Here is a 17,888-nt window from a genome sequence, read left to right on the forward strand (position 1 = left end):
AATAAGTTCTGCCATGGGATGGCTGCAAGCTCACTCCGAAGCTTGTATTAATTGCCTAACCTGTAGTTCCATATATATACCCCTTCTTAACAGAAAAATCCACAGATTTTGCAACCTCCCAAGTCAATACCACATGATCGCTTTCACCAATTGGAGGTAACGAGGACACCTTACTTATGCATATAACCTCTGAAGCAATAACCAGCTCCAACACTCTCTCACACCATGTGTCCCTTCAGTTACGTGCTGTTTCAAGTAATTATCTCGTTGAAGATGTATGAAGTCCATTTCCTTTTTGCTATGTGATATTTCCTCCTTCCAATTGATATAACCATAATTAAAATCTCCCATAATAATCACTAACCCTACACTCATTGCACAAATTTGCTGATGCATGACTTCAATATCTCCCCCTGTACTCCCTGGCCTATAGCAGCATCCAACTGCATATTTGGTTGCATTGATCACTATTTCGCACCAGACTGCCTCAAATGAACTCTCATTCACATGTCTATCATCTTGATATACTACTTTCTTTGGCTGCAACACATCAGCTATCATCAACCCTCCCTGAAAATATTGTACCCATCACATTTAATTCCAGTGGCCACATCTTCTACTGACAGCCAAATTTCACTAATGCCTACAACTTTTGGTGAGATTGCACTGACTAATGCCAAAAATTCTTCTCTCTTATTTCGAATGCTTCTTGCATTGGTATACTAAAATTGCAGATTCCCTCTAGATCTTGTACCAGCTATAGAACTGATATATAAGTCACTAATTTCAGTAGTCCCATGCCGATTTTTATCCCCTCTCTTCTGCAATTTATTCTGCGAATAAGGATCAATAAATACACAATCAGTGCTAAAGTTTCTCTCTCTTACACTCAACCTTTTCAATATTAGTTTCCCTGCCCAATTACTTCAACTTGTTCAGAAAACAATAACTTCTTCAATCGCTTATGTCCTTCCATGTTCAGATGCAGTCCATCTCTAGCATACAACTGTCTTTTTCCTTAAAACACACTCCAAACATCAACAAATTCCAGACCTCTTTTTTTTGCACATTCTTGCAATCATATCATTCATTATCATCGCTCCTCTATTTAACTCATAATTGTCAAAACGAGGCAGCACACACACACCATCCTCCCAGTGACACTTTTCCTCTTCACAATATTGAACAATGTTCTTAAATATTTTCCTACCTGATTTATACCACCATGCAGGTTATTTGTACCCACCATAACTATCATCTTGTCTGCTTCATGCCCTCTCTTTATTGCTAAAGCCACCCTTTCTATTGTCCCATGCCGATTTTTATCCCCACCAGCCAAGCACTCCTCATGCATACCACTCTCCATACACTTAATCATAGAATCACCATATATCTTACCACTCTTAACTTCATTCAAGTCCACAAAAGCGTCACTCATGGACTCATTTTCTAGGCTATTCAGCATGACTCTCCCAGTTTCATTACTCAATGCTCTATTACTTACCCCCCCCCCACTCTCACAATATCTCATTTCTTCTAGGCCACTTGTGGTTTTATTTTGTTTACTCCCAATCACTCCCATACTATTTATTACTGCATCATTCACCAAAGATTCACCCATACATAATCCTGTTCTAGTTACTTCAGCTAAGTAATCTCTATAGTCCTAATTTCTCTGTTTAACATATTAAACTCAGTTTTAACTTCCAGTATCTCCTTACTGAGCAATTCCAATTCCTCATGCAGAAGATGAAGGTAATTTTTCATTTACATGAACTCCCATTGAAGTTCTTCCACTATGGTCCCAATGTCAGCTTCCATTCCTAAACGCTCCAGCCTATCCCGACACTTCTCACATACATCGACATTTTCGTTCTACTCATTTAGCCAGACCAACCACAGATCTTTCACATTCTTCGGCGCATACATGTAGCAGTTTCCGCAACACATCCATTGCGAAAAATCTAATGCTGAGCCAGCCTTTCGTGTAGAAGTAGAAGTCCTGCGCGCCGCTGACGTACGTTTCTTTTAGTACGCCATCTTTACATGCTGAAGTAGTGAAACAAATGGCAGCGAAAACACAATATATACAACACAGTTCCAAACAATACCACTGAAGGACACTTGTATCTAACCAATGCACAACTGCAGCACAATTTGAGACAAAAAAAGCCCCACTATATTTAAATTTTAAAACACGTTTTCTAGACTAACTAAACACGACCACCACATTCACCAAGGACACTAGCGCCAATGTTACATGATCAAATTTTAAATACTTCCCATTCTTGTACTGTCAGCTGTCCTCCTTCCTACTGCTATTCAGCACCAACTTTTAGTCCCCCCCCCCCACACACATACAGAAACATGAAAGCTAATCACTTTTCATATATCAATTTCTGTTTACTTACTACACTTGTTACCTTCCTAACTTGCACCTTATACTTCTCATTTGCTGATGGAATCCTTTTCTTTATACCTCCTGCATAACACCCTCTTTTTCAGAAGTTCCTGCATAATTCAATGATTCAGCGATTTCACCCCTACTTTATTTATCCTCCGAACCTTAGGAATGCAATCTAACACTTCCATAAGTAATTAATTCCAGACCAAATCCCAGGCACTACCGATTTCTCTTCCTTTCAACTAATCAAGCCACTGAACATTACCAATCTGTTTCCCTAATTTATGGTACTCACCTGCTTTGTAATTCCAAACATATTTCTTGTTCCATGAAGCTCATAAGTGGCTAGTCACTCCCCATGTCAAAACAACATGTTCACTCTCTCTTATGGGTGGCGATGTGGTGACATCTTCTATTATCACTGTACGAGTGGTTGGCTGAGTGGTTAGCATATCCACTCTCCAGCCTAAAGGCTGCGGGTTCGAATCCCGCCATGTGCATGGATGTTTGTGATTGTCTGTGGAAATACTACGCGGTGGTCAGCAGTAGATGGTATTGGTGTAGTTACGGTCAGTGGAAGTTAGTGGGTTTGAGTGGTAGAGATGGGGAGTTGTGGAGTGGGTACCCTCCCTTGATGAGCCTTTGGACTCCCTGGAGGCATCATGTAATAATAATAATAATAATAATAATAATGTTATAAGGAAAGACAGAAGGCATGCAAACTATAGTTTGGTGAAGGTGAATAGAAGATGGACAATGGAATATCATTGCGACATTTAAGCTGTTAAAAGGTATTTACTAGAAGTTGCAAAAGGAAGTAGCAAGTAAGAGAGCAAGATGTAAGTTTGCATGGGGAGTAGCAGGAGTATGGAATGCATTGCCTGACAGGGTGATGAAAGTGCAAATGGTGGATGTGTTTAATGAGTTGTACAATAATAGACTTTGTGTTGTCTAAGGTTTTTTAAGGTGGATCTCCTATGATGAGTCTTATGAATTTGAACAGAACAGGAATAAAAATAATATTTTTTGTTCTTTTACACAAATGTAAGCAGATAAATTTGTGCATGTAGTATCCTCAAGAATTACATTACTTGTATATAGAGGCTGGTGACTTCTCATCATTTGTCTCATTATCCCATAATGCACAGTGTGATTGCAAAAGGAAGTGTGCTATACATTATGGGAAGGGTCTCTAACTAGACTGGCTTCATTTCAACCATTCAACTGATCTCTTAAATTTACAGTAAATACGTATGAGCCTGATTTTCATCAAGACTCTCCTATTTTATATCTAAAAAATTACAGATTTCTTCTGTGGCATCTCCCACAAAATAACAAGAAATTACAACTGGAAAGAAAGTTTTTTCCCACTAGGAATATAGTCAAATCAACGTGAAAGATATGGTGATCTGACATTTATGCAAATACCAAACCCAAGATAGTGTGATCATAATTCACCTGCAATCTTTTCTAATTGTATTCTTGGGTAGATGGATGATTAAGCAAGCAGAGATCAGAAACTCATATATCATTTTGAATAATTCTTCCATTGAACAATATAAATTCCAGTCACTTCTTATTTTTGCTTTAACATTAAAATAATGTGTAAGAGGGAAATATTGTTATTATTATTATTATTATTATGTGACACCTCCAAGGAGTCCAAAGACTCATCAAGGAAGGGCATCCTCACAACTCTTCGTCTCCACCAACTACAGCAAACTTCAACTACACCAATGCAATCTACTGTCCACCATCACTTGTATTTTCACAGACAATCACTAACATCCATACCCACAGCAGGATTCAAATTTGCAGCCTTTTGGCTGGAGAGTGGATACTAACCACGCGACCAACCAGGTCGGCAAATATTATATGGAATGCAGAAAATTATCATTCAAAAGCCGATAAAGCTTCACACAGGTGAAAAATACTATTGAGACCAAGATACTAAGATGATTCCAAGATGATTTTAAAAAATGCTAAGATAATTTGTGAATTCAAATTACCTCAGCATTTTTGCAGTCCAAATAATATTAACATTTAAAAAATACATTGCATACACTTCCAAAAAAGAAATCCAGTGTTACTTTTGTTACAAGAGAGACAGAGAAAGAGAGAAAAAATATAGTTCACTCACCTAGTATATTGATACTAAAATCTTTTTCTTTAGAACCAGCTTTGTTAGTTACTAAGCATGTATAACGACCTGCTTCTTTCTGGTAGGCTTTATCAATGTGTAACTTTGTTCCATTGTTTAAGAAATTTAGCCCTGGTAGTGACAAGCGTGAAAGCACACGTCCATCTTTCATCCAAGTAATTACAGGTAGAGGATTGCCTGATACTTCACATTCCAATATAAGGCTATCTCCTAATACAACATTAGATAATTCAGTAGAATCTCCATCCCTAATCTGAGGTGGCACTGTAAAAAATATTATAAAACTCATCATGTTTAAATTTAAAAAAAAAAAAAAACTATTCCAAGTGATAAATAATCATTTACATAAAACATTATTACACATAAGCTCATCAGAGTTCAAAATTTAATAAATCTCATTTAAACCCTTTCATATAGCAACCTGCTGAGAACTAAGAAAGACTATTATTCTACTTTATCAGCGAGGAGTTTAGAGAACTATTCTCATTTGCTTCTATGGATAAATATATTTCACATTACAATCTATTTCATAGATTTAAAAATAAAAGGTTCAAAAAAAAAAAAATGATGGCTATATCCTTTTTCCTAAGTAATTAAAGCTTTTCTAAAATTTTATTAACACTGTACTGAAAATATTGAGCAACTAGTGGATTAATTTCAATAAAAATATAGTACCTGAATTTTATCTATCTATCCAAAAGATGAAGCACTTTTTTATTGAATACAAACCTATGTTAAGTTCAGTAAAGAGAGTTAATACATTTTTAGAATAGAAACTAAAGAGCATAAGTGATATTTTTATATGTTTTTTCAGAGTGTATATTAAGAAGTATCTTGTCTTCAATGAGGTGCCAAAAAAATTTAAATTAAATAAAAATAAAAATGAAATATTTACTATAGTAGGTGTCTATTTAGTGATACTGCTTACCATGACACCTGTAATTATCATGATTTTTCTTTTGGAACATATTAAAAAAATTACATCAAACCTGTTTTTTTTTTAATGATCAAACAAAAAGGTTGATAATACCTATCAGCAACAAGAACATACTTAGGAGTAAGACAAATCATAACCTACAAGATTTCACCATAAAATGAAGAGTAAACAGAAGAAAAAACACTCCGTGTAATTTTGCATGCCTACCAAATTTTAACTCAACTTTTTCATGCACCTATGTCTTAATTTGATTTTTTTTTTTTTCAGTTAGAGAGGAAGAGGAAATCTTCAGTCTTTCATATGGTCTCATGCAATATATTATATGGGTAGCACTAAAGTCTGAAATAGAATTGTTATTTTTCATCTCTTTTTCACTTTTTTTTAGTGCTACCCATATGATATATTGTATGAGACCATATCAAAGACTGAAGATTTCCTCTTCCTCTCTAACTGAAAAAAAAAAAAAAAATCTAATTAACACATAGGTGCATGAAAAAAATTGAGTTAAAATTTGGTAAGTATGCAAAATTGCATGGAGTGTTTTTCTTCTGTTTACTCTTCATTTTATGGTGAAATCTTGTAGGTTATGATTTGTCTTACTCCTAAGTATATTCTTGTTGCTGATAGGTATTATCAAACTTTTTGTTTGATCATTAAAAAAAAAAACAGGCTTGATGTAATTTTTTTAATATTACATCAATTTTTTTTAATATTACAATAGGCTGCACTCATAGAGAACAGTACACTACAAAAAGGCATGCATTAACTTAACTGTTAAAGATATTAACATTATTAAGGAGATGGAAATCATGCACAAACCCATAATAGTAGTTAAGTGAGGGGAAAGAAATTTACTGCTTCTTTTCAAGAAGGAGTAAAATCGTTTCAATGAACAGTCTGAGGACTAATTTCAAGGGTACCACCTGTGACCTCAAATCTCAAATCTTTGCATTCCTCCCACTTTCTGATACCTGTCTGTCAGTCACCACCTTATCCAGGTCACAGCTTATATCTCAATCCCTATCTTCTAGTTTATTTAACAGCCCTTCATGTTATACATATTAAATGATTTAGTAAAGTCCAACAGCATCAAAGGATAACCATTTCCTTTATCCAACTCATCAATAACATTATTACAAAATATAAGCACTATATACTAAACAAATTGCATTCCTTTGGTCTCCCTGCCACCCTCTGTAATTGGATAGCCAGCTTTCTCTGTGAGTCATGGTAGATGGCTCCTCTAAAATTCATCATCAGAGCTCTAGTGGATTGGCCACCATCATTCCTCCTCTTTCTGTTTCAAGCTTCATCACTAATGCTGGAGTGCCTCAAGGCTCTGTCCTATCACCTACTCTCTTTCTCCTGTACATAAATGACCTACTCACAATAACTACTAATCCCATCCACAGCTTTGCAGATGATAGTACACTCTGCTTGTCCTACTCATCTGATAAACCATGCTTTACTATGACATCTCAGGCTAAAGATCATCTACAATTAGTGTGTTAAACATTGATCTACATACTATCCTCCAATGGGGCAAGGACAATCTTGTTATGTTAAATACCAAAACACAGTCCTCACTTTTCTTGTGCAAAAGAGATACCAACTCCCCTACCCTTAGTAATACACAATCACCAGACAAAATCAGATCTCTTTGCTTGGACTAACATTTACTCCGGTCTTTCCTGGTATAAACACATCACATCAGATCATTAGCCTCCTCAACATCCAAAAAACTTGGCATCCTCTTTTGTTCAATGGTCTATTTTACACCCAACCAACTCTTCACTATATACATATCCCAAATCCATTCATGTTTAGAATATTTCTCATATGTTTGGGGTTGTGCACCTACAACTTCCTTTAAAATTCTTGATGCCATCCAGAGGAATGCAATTAAGCTCATAGATGATCCCTTGCTTAGAGGCTCACTTTGACCTCTATGTCTATTCTGCACGTACTTCCATGGTCAGAGCTCTAGTGGATTGGCCACCATCATTCCTCTTCTTTCTGTTGCACCTGTTAATACAAGAGCTGCAGCTGTCCAACATTCCTTTACTGTGAAACTGCAAACACACCAAATCTGCTTCTATTCATCCACTTTTATTTTGTCCACCTCTGTTCTCTGGAACAGCCTTCCTCAAGACCAAACAAAGCTTAAAAAAAAAAAAAAACATTAGTAAACTTTTATCTCATTTCTCATCTACACCCCACATAGCACTTATGACTTATGTGATTATGGGATCTTTGATCTCTCGTGTATAGGATTAATATTAAAAATAATAATTTATTATTTATTTACTCAAAATTAATTTAAGAATTACAATAGTGAAAAAAAATTATGCAAACATACTATTTATTTATTTACTGTTTGTTACTATTAACAAGTAACCCAGTCATGCTTAGTGAAAACTTGGCATGCTGGTCCCAAGCTCGGATAAATGGGGAGGGTTGAGCACAGGGCAAGCAACCCAGTCTCAGAAAAAAAATTTTGCTATGCCAACTGAAACCTTCCAAAATGTGATACCGGATGATGAAAATAGAACTCGAACTGCCACGAACATGAGGCACCTCTGTGAAAGCCCTTCTGGGGAAGCAGAGGTGCGGAAGAAAGTGACAGACACCTTACCAAAAGAAGCTTAGACTGAGATGTTGGAATGTTAGAACCATATTTGAAACTGGGAAAACATACCAAGTCTCGAGAGTTCCAGAAAAATACAGATTAGAAATAATGAGATTAAGCAAAACGAAATGGATAGGAACTGGAAAAATCAAATTAAACTCTGGTCACTACTTAATTTACTCTGGGAACCAAAATATGAATGACCATGGGAGGAGTTATACTGGAGGAAGTAGGGGAGACAAGAGATCTGGGGTTGATGATTGATAGAAACCTGAAGTTTAGGAGACATATTGCAAAGGTGGTGAAGGTAACACAGAAGATTGCTGCAATTATGAGAAGGACACTGACCTGCAGAGATAAAACAGTTATCATTCCATTGTATAAGACCCTGATCAGACCACACTTGGACTATTGTTCTCAGATTTGGTCCCCAGGATTTGAAGGGGATAAATTAACTGTGGAAAGGATACAAAGACAGATGACAAAGATGGTTTCAGGACTGTGCAAGGATAGTTATTAGGATCGGCTGAGGGAATGTGGACTGCAGAGTTTGGTGGATAGAAGAAGGAGAGGTGATATGATTGAGACTTTTAAACTGTTGAGAGGTGGTTACAGGGTTGACATTGGGGAGTTCTTTCGCTTGGTTGAGCAGTGGGAAGGAGTGATGACAAGAGGCCATTAATGGAAGTTACGAAAGGAAACTGTGAGCAAGAGGGTGAGGAGTGTTTCTTTGCATGGAGGGTGGTTGAACCATGGAATGCATTGCCTGATGGAGTGGTGAGAGCGAGAACGGTCAATGAGTTTAAGGAGCGGTATGATAGATTTTGTGTTTCTTACGGGAGAGGGAGGACCTCCCCTCGATGAGTCTTGACAGACTTTATGTTCTTAGGAAGGACCTCCCACGATGAGTCTTTTGACTCCATGGAGGCCTGAATAATAATAATAATGATGATGATGATGATGACAAAGAAAGCTCATGGTACACTAATGGACTGGAACCCAACATCTGAAAGAATACTAAATGCTAGATTTAAAGTTGGCAAGCAGAACATCACAATAACTGCTATATATGCACCAACAAATGATGCGATCCAGGAAGAAAAAGATAATTTTTATAACATGCTACAGAGAAGTACAGAAACAACAAATAAAAAATATATGCAACTTATAATTGGAGACTTTAATGCTAAGGTTGGAAATGATAATACTAATAAAGAAACTGTTATGGGAAAGTATGCAGAAGGAGAAGTAAATGAAAATGGAGAGTTACTTATAGACTTTTGTATGTTCAATCAGCTTGTAGGAGGGAGTCTCATCCAACATAAAAAAATACGCAAGTGGACATGGATAGCACCAGATAGAAAGACAAAGAACCAAACAGACCATGTACTTATAACAAGGAATTGGAGGAAATCACTCCTGGATGTCAGAGTTAAAAGAGAAGCCGATGCATATTCAGATCACTTTCTCCAAACTGCTACCATAAAATTAAAAATATTTATAAATAAACAAACAGTGCACAATAGGAAGAGGTTTAGAATTGAAAAACTCAAAAACAAAGAGATTAGAAATAAATTTATAACAACTCTACAGGATTAATGGGATAAACTCGAAAAAAGAGAAGGAGATAATATAGAGGGAAAATGAACTAAGATTAAAAACATACTAATATGCACATCAGAAAAGATATTGGGATTTCGAACTAATACAGACAAAGAATGGATATCAGAAAACATTAAATTAAAAATAGAGGAGAGAGATAGAATAAAATAGAAACTGTTACAGATTAGCAAAAATGTTGAAAAAAGAAAATACATAGAGAATCTAGCACAAGAGGCAGAGGATGCTGCATATATAAATGATACTAGAAAGTTGTATGATATTACAAGGAAATTAAGTGGAAAAAGAAACAAATGGATAGTTCCTATATACAATAAAGAAAGGAAACTATTATTAAATGAAAAAGAACAGATAAATAGATGGGTGGAATTCTTCTCGACGAAATTTCAAGAAATGACTGGTGGTGACCAGAGCCTAGAATTAAATGAACAAAATGCATCAGTAGATATAAATTTGAACAAAATAAGAAAAATAGAAATTACAAAAGCAATAACTCAGATCAAAACAGCTAAAGCAGCAGGAGCAGACAACATAAAAGGTGATATACTAAAAGCAAATCCAAAACTTATAGCAGAGATATTATATCCCTTACTAAATGAGATACAGCAGAAAGAAAAGTGGCCTAAAGAATGGAATACTGGATTACTGGTTAAATTACCCCCAAAAAAAATAAAGAGAACTATCTGAAGGCAAAATTGGAGGGTATAGCACTGCTGAGTGTTATAAGTAAAATACTAGCAAGGATAATACTAGAAAGAATCAAAATATAAATAGAAAAATAACTAAGACCAGAACAGGCAGGATTTAGAGTCAATAGATCATGCACCGACCACACTGCTACTTTACGAATTATCATAGAACAATCATTGAAACGGCAGGCAAGCTTATATTTAAATATTACCGATTTTTAACAAGCTTTCGACAGTATAAACAGATCTTCCCTATGGAAATTACTTAGGCATTATGGACTCCCAGAAAAAATAATAAGAATAATTATAAAAAATGTATGAAGATTCTGAAATTAAAGTAATATGGAAATATCCTCTCAGAACCATTTAAAACAAAGACAGGAGTAAGGCAAGGTTGTATACTCTCCCCTACTATGTTTTTAATTTTCATAGACTGGGTGATGAGAAAAGTATCGCATGGAAATACAGGATTACAATGGTTACTTCAAAACCAACTCCACGATCTAGATTTTGCAGATGATATCTGCTTACTTTCACAGAAGCACCAACATATAGAACAAAAACAACAACACTTGTAGAAACAGCCAAAAAAGTTGGTCTTAGGATAAACAAAAAGAAAACAATGTTGATGAAAATAAATGCAAAGCAAAATAAACAAATAACAATAGAAGAAACACTGCTTAAAGAAGTAGAACAGTTTATATACCTTGATTCAATAGTATCGATAAAAAGTGGAACTACTGAAGATATAAATAGAAGGAAAAGCTGGCTTATTCAACTTTCAACCAACTTAGAAATATTTGAAAAAACAAGAATTTGTCTATAAAAACTAAAATGAGAATATTTAACTCAAATGTAAAGGAAACACTAATGTATGGATCAGAAACGTGGATGTTAACCTCCCTACCGGCCAATGTGGATGAAATAGTGACACCAAATTGCACTTCTTATCCATGTTATTCAATGGATTTTAGAGCTTCGTATCCAGATTTATCTCGACATCTATAGACGTCGTGGCCGATTGGGGGGGTTAAACAAAAAAATAGTTAACAAAGTCCAGGTCTTCCTAAACAAGTGTTTAAGAATGATACTGGGAATACATTGGCCAAAACAAATATCAAACGAAGAACTATGGCAGAGAAGAAACCAGAAACCCATGTTGCAACAGATACGCGAAAGGAAATGGAGATGGTTGGGGCATGCGTTGAGGAAAGAAGATAAAATAATAGTAAAATAGGCTCTAGACTGGAACCTACAGGGTAAAAGAAGATGAGGAAGGCCAAGAGAAACATGGAAAAGAACAATACTGAAAGAAATAACAAATATTAATAAAAACTGGAACCAAATAAAAGCAGAAGCAAAAAACAGTCCAGTGGAAAACCTATGCTCCCAGGTGGAGTGAAGAGGATTAAATAAGTAATATTATTATTACCACCCCAAGACCTCATGGAGTCAAAGACTCATCTGGACAATTAACAAGTATAAATAATAATGATAATTTAAATCTATTTAAATACAAACTGCAACAAAAAGAAAAGTTTTATATATAGAGAAAATATAAGCAGCATGTGTGTGTGTGTGTGTTTATGAATTTAAAAAAAAAAAAAAAAATATATATATATATATATATATATATTATATGGTTTTTCAGATAGAACTTAAACATCAATTGCTTCAGTAGGATAGAAATATATTATAAAAAAATATTTCATTCCACTCTGGAATAATTGTTGAGGATCAAAAAGAATTTGCTCTTTGGATATTTATTTCAATGCAATCCATAACTTTCATATAAATCCCTCAAATGTATCCCATACATTTACAAGTTCCATTCACCTTCTCATGACACAGCTTTGCCAATATACTGTTTATGATTCTTGCTCTCCATCTAAACTCATCAATATCATACCTTGGCAACAGTCTGCTTTCCCTATCACACTCTCTTACTCAAAAGAGTTAATTATTTATGCCCATTCTCAGATATTTTTGCTACTTCAAAGGAACTTGAATCAATTAACTTCACTTTCCTCAACAGCTTCCTGATATTCATCTTTACATTCTCATTATAACCAACCAAATTATTTGTGCCAACAACCATCATTATCTCTCTCTTGCTTGTCAATTCATATCTAACACCTCAATTATCCTGCTAATTCTTTCTCCTGGAAAACAGTCCATGCAAAACACCCTCATTTCTACACCTCTAATAATGGAATCTCCATACCTCACTACTCTTGGGTTATTTAATCAAATCTTTATCTGTGAATGCCTTCAATTTATTCTATTGTGTTGTTTCATTCATATCCACCAAACTTGTAATCTCATCTCTATCCCCCCCCCCTAAATTCACTATAGTGACTACTGCACCATAATAAACTATTTCAGTAGTCCAGGTTGTTCATACAGTGAGCATATCATCTATATCTAAAACATTTCTACTGTCAAATTTAAAATTAATGTTATTTTGCAATTTTGAAATAGCTTTCAGTATTTTTTTACTTATCATTAATGTTGTCACTTACCTAAAACAGAAAGATCAATATCCTTCCTAGTATGACCTGCATTATTGGATGCAACACAACTATATAGACCAGCAGCAGTTATTTCAGTATTCAAAAGAGTTAATTTATACCCATTCTCAGATATTTTTGCTACTTCAGAGGAACGGACATCAATTAACTGTCCATCTTTTAGCCATACAATGGATGGGCGTGGGACACCAGTAACAGGACATTCCAAAGTTATAGAATGAGACATTATTACTTCTTCCATTTCATTCTCTTTACCAATGAGTTTTGGAGGTACTAAAATAAAAAGTAACACTGTTTGAAAACTATTAAATTATTTTAAAGTAAATCTATATTATTTCATCAAAATAAGTAATGAACATACACACAAAAAAAAAAGAATATATACATAGCCAGTTTAATACACACACAATTTCAAAAAGATGTGCAAAGCAATAGTGTCAGTATTATTTCCAGGCCTCCACCTATTACCATATATGCACAACATTATATTTTTCACTTTCTTACTCACATGACCCATATGCAGTTTCCAGGGATGACCCCTTGATCTTGCATCATCTATTATCGTATGCAATATTTCCCCTATATCTTCATGATAAACTCCTCTCACCAACTTATGTTGTCTTAATCAGATGATAGATAGCACTCCTCTGTATAAGTATAAATTCTATAAAATGCTTTAAGTAACTTGTTTCTATCATATCACTTCTTTTCTGCCTAACAACCAACTTTTGCAACCCACAAACCTTTAATCTATCCTCATACAGAGCATTCCACAGACCACACACCATCTTGGTTACTCAACTTGAAATCTTCTAGTCCAGTGCTTCCCAAACTTCTGGATGTCAGGGCCCCCTTTGCAAAAATTAAAATATTTCACAGCCCCCCTCGAAAAAAAATCGTAATAGAGAGATATATTATTATAATATTTATTGTATTTATATTCAATACAAAACATACACAAAAATCAAATGCAAGTATTACATTTTTTGCCTCTTACCATTTGGTTCTGAAGACGATGCGGGCTGTTCGGTAAAATATGAAATACTGTCTTTTTTTTTTTTTTGAGTCTGTTTCTGCTTCTTCTGATTGTTCGCGGGAATATTTTTTTATTTTTATCAGCCACTTCTCCATCTCAGGGTTAAATTTTTTAACGTAGAATAGATCAAATAATATCACCACTTACCGATACTGGCACACCACAGACTGACAACATGAAATTAGTGATTATTACCTGAATAAGGGAATCCCAGGACCAGAAAATTTTTCTCTTTTGTGACTTTTCTCCGTTTACAGTAATTAAGCCTAATGCGAAACAGACAGCAAAGGTAGGGTTATTAAAGCGTGCATATGATTGGTGCGGTATTAACAAAAGATCACGCAACCGAAAGATAAAAGCATAGCTGACAATTGAGTTGAAATGCTAACTCTCTTCAACCGAATTCCATATGTGAAACTGCCATAACATTCATTATATATATATATATTACTTAGTTTTAACACTTTTATGAATTTTAACATGTTCGGTTGAATTTTATTGCTGCCTTGGGAAATCGAACTCACACACATCTAATTAATAATAATAGTTTTTTGTTAGATACTGTGTTTGCCCATGCAACATATGGTTTTGTTTCAGTCTATACGTCATAGTTTCTGTATGAGGGGACATGTGATTCATTAATTAGTGTGTTTTTATCCCAGCTGTCTCTAATTGCACTATTTGTTGAGAAATATATTACACAGACTCCTCATACCTTATTCACTGGCATAATAAAAGTACTTGTTTTTATTGCCTCTGCAGTATAGTGGTTGTTAGGGAGGGGTGTCGTTTACCACTGCAAGCGAGTTACTGTCTCCCCACATGAACTTGTTTAAGCTTTTTTTCATGTGTGAAGTATATGCGAAACTGTTATTGGTAACAGAAAACTAGCTCGGATGACAGTGATAATATAAAACGAGATTTGATATGTATATAAAGTCAATATCAACAGTCCCTGATTACGAACATGTGATGAAAGGGACAGAAAGATTTGGAGCTTCCCTGGAGAGCATTCGAAGTAAATACAATTAACCACTGCTTTGAAATGAAACATATGAATAAGCAATATTTACTAATATTCATTAAGTGCTGAAATATGCAGAAAGCAAAGTTTGTGAACCAACACCAATGTGTGAATTTTTCCATTAAAATATAAAAAATAACAAAAAAGAAATAATAAATAATAAAAGTTAAATGCGTTTCTTTTGAAATAAAAAAAATCAACTTGGTCTTAAAATATTTTAAATTTGTTTTCATTATTTCACAGCCCCCTCAACAAAACCTATGGCCCCCAAGGGGGCCGCAGGCCACAGTTTGGGAAGCGCTGTTCTAGTCCACAAGCACAGGTGACAGACCAGGGCCATATCAAGGCTTTATAAAGAGGAATGATAACTCCCTTATCTCTGGTTGTTAGTGAGTTCTTCAATAATAACCAGCAATCCAGTGAGCTACTACATTGGCTACTTTAGCAATATGTCCTCTAAACTTCACCTCTTTATCTACTACTAGCACTAAATCCCTGACTTATCAATTTTCTCGAATATAGTTTCCCTCAACATGATATACAGCTTGTAATCTTTGCATCACAATGCATACCCTTACACTTTTCTACATTAAATTGACATCCTTTTTTCCCCATACTGTCCCACCTATTTAATTAATCATGCAGGCTCTCTACATTGCCTTCATTAACTATTACCCAATCCAACTTTGCATCATCAGCAAACAACTGAATATCTCCCTTCAGATTATTATTATTATTATGGACAACTCCAGGAGTCCTTAGACTCATTGGGGAAGGCCCAAAACATCATGTCAAGAAATATCCAACATTTGCACAGTATCTATCATACTCATTCAACTTTGAACTCATTTACAGTCATGGCACTCACAACAGACTCTGGCAACCTGTTCCACTCATTCACTACTCTCCAAACGAAAAACCTAGTTCTAACACCCTTGATAATTATACTCTTACAAAATTTTAGTTGGATGGCCCTAGTTCCCCAACCACCAGACCAGTTCTGAAAAATTTCCAATGAATTAATCTTGTAAAAACCTTTCAGTAATTTGTATGTCTCAGTCATATCACCCATTTTCTACCTATCAAACAGTTTCTATAATCCACAAATCTTCAACCCATTCTCGTAAGGTTCATTCCATAGATCTGATAACATCTTGGTCAATTGCCCCTGAATCCTATCCACCTACTCTTAATCACCAAGAAACCCTGGCACCCAGATCTGCACGCAGTAGTCAAGATAGGGTCTTATCAAGGCTCAATAAAGAGGATGATGCAAAGTTGAAACAATAACTTACTTGTCTCTGCTCGTCAAAGTATTCTTCAGTGACCAAGTGATCTGATGAGCTGTTTTAGCCACTTTTGCTATTTGCCCTGTAAACTTTAACTCCCTATCCACTAACACTCCGAAGTCTCTGGCTTCATTAATTTCCTAGAATACATTCCCCCAATGTAGTATACAGCTGGTAATGTTTATCATTCCAAAATGTATAACCTTACACTTTGTCACATTAAACTGTCATCCATTCTCCTTTGCTCAGTCTGCCTATCTATCCAAATCAGCCTGCAAAATTTTGACATGATCTGTATTAACTATTGCCCTACCCAAAAAAAAAAAAAAAAAAAAAAAAGTTTTTTAACACAGTTGTAAATTCCATAAAAATTTTTAAAATGAATGCTGATCACTGTGTAACCCTAAAAGAAAGGATAACTATTGCCCTACCCAATTTTGCAAGATCGCAAATAACTGAACAGTTCCTCTCAGATCCTTTACTATATCATTAATGAACAAATTAAACAGTAGTGGTCCAAGAACAGAACTCTGCAGCATCCCACTAGTCACAGGCCTTTTTTTGGATTCTACTCCTGAATAAACTACTCTTTGATATCTATCAACCACTCTCCTATCCATCGCACCAACCCTATATCCATCACCAACCCCCCCCCCCCCATGTGCTATCCTGTCAAAAACCATTGCAAAGTCCAGCAATATCATTGTAAACCGATTATCCAACTCAACTGTCACTGTATTATAAAACATGAGCAAGTTACTGAGACATGACCTGCCCTTCACAAAACCATGCCCCCCCTCCATACAGTATCCTATTTCCATCTAGTCATTCCTGTATTTTGTTCTGTATAAACTTCTTTAATACTTTGACAACAACTCCTGATATGCTGATTGGTTGGTAATTTTCTACATCAGTCTTGGAGCCTCCTTTATGGAATGGAACAATATATTCCCCTCTTTCCACCCCCCCCCTCAGGACTAACCCAGAGCTGAGACTTAGATTAAACAATATGGTCAAGACACTGACAACTGCCTAACAGCTTCTCATAAAACTCGAGTTGGCATACCATCCAATCCCACAGCTGTATTCACATTAAAGTTCTGTAATATACTATGCACCTCCATTTCATTTACCTCAGTTCTCGTATAGGCCTTTGGCTCTCTCATTCCTGCAATATCACCACCTGGAGGATAAAATCTTGCAAAGTGTTCACTTAGTAATAATTCTACTATTTCGACTGATTCAATTACCTCCCTACCTTCACCATTCGTTAAAATCATTCTGCCATAAATATTCTTTCTTTTACTTGCAGCACATCAAAAGAACTGTTAGGGATTATCTTTAGTCTGCATTGCCAATTTTCTTTCATACTCTGCTTTTGCCTTTCTTACCATACTAGTTACCCTTCTGGCCTGTGCCTTGTACTGTTCATGTGCCCGCAAGTCACCTTTCTCCTTAAATTCCCTCCACAATTGTTTCTTTTTTTTTTATCGTCATCATCAGCTTGATGGTGATGATATTCAACCATTTAAATCCCACTTGATTTACTCTCCTGACTCTAGGTATGG

The 17,888-nt window shown here is 35.4% G+C and overlaps 1 protein-coding gene across 1 annotated transcript in view; it reads right to left on the minus strand.

Annotated features, from left to right (window-relative positions):
- The window catches only part of LOC150104035 (hemicentin-1-like), a 594,473-nt gene that overhangs the window by 55,449 nt on the left and 521,136 nt on the right, over window positions 1–17,888 (minus strand). Inside the window, exons 24-25 of the mRNA XM_090396386.1 lie at window positions 12,963–13,244; window positions 4,545–4,829 (exon numbers count right to left, since the gene is read on the minus strand). Coding sequence (XP_090252512.1) covers window positions 4,545–4,829; window positions 12,963–13,244 — 567 coding nt within the window. The remainder of the gene's footprint in view (window positions 1–4,544; window positions 4,830–12,962; window positions 13,245–17,888) is intronic.

Source organism: Typopeltis vanoorti, chromosome 8 (genome assembly GCF_054136105.1).
Source record: "Typopeltis vanoorti isolate ZY-2024b chromosome 8, IOZ_Tvanoo_1.0, whole genome shotgun sequence".
NCBI classification, from domain to species: domain Eukaryota; kingdom Metazoa; phylum Arthropoda; class Arachnida; order Uropygi; family Thelyphonidae; genus Typopeltis; species Typopeltis vanoorti.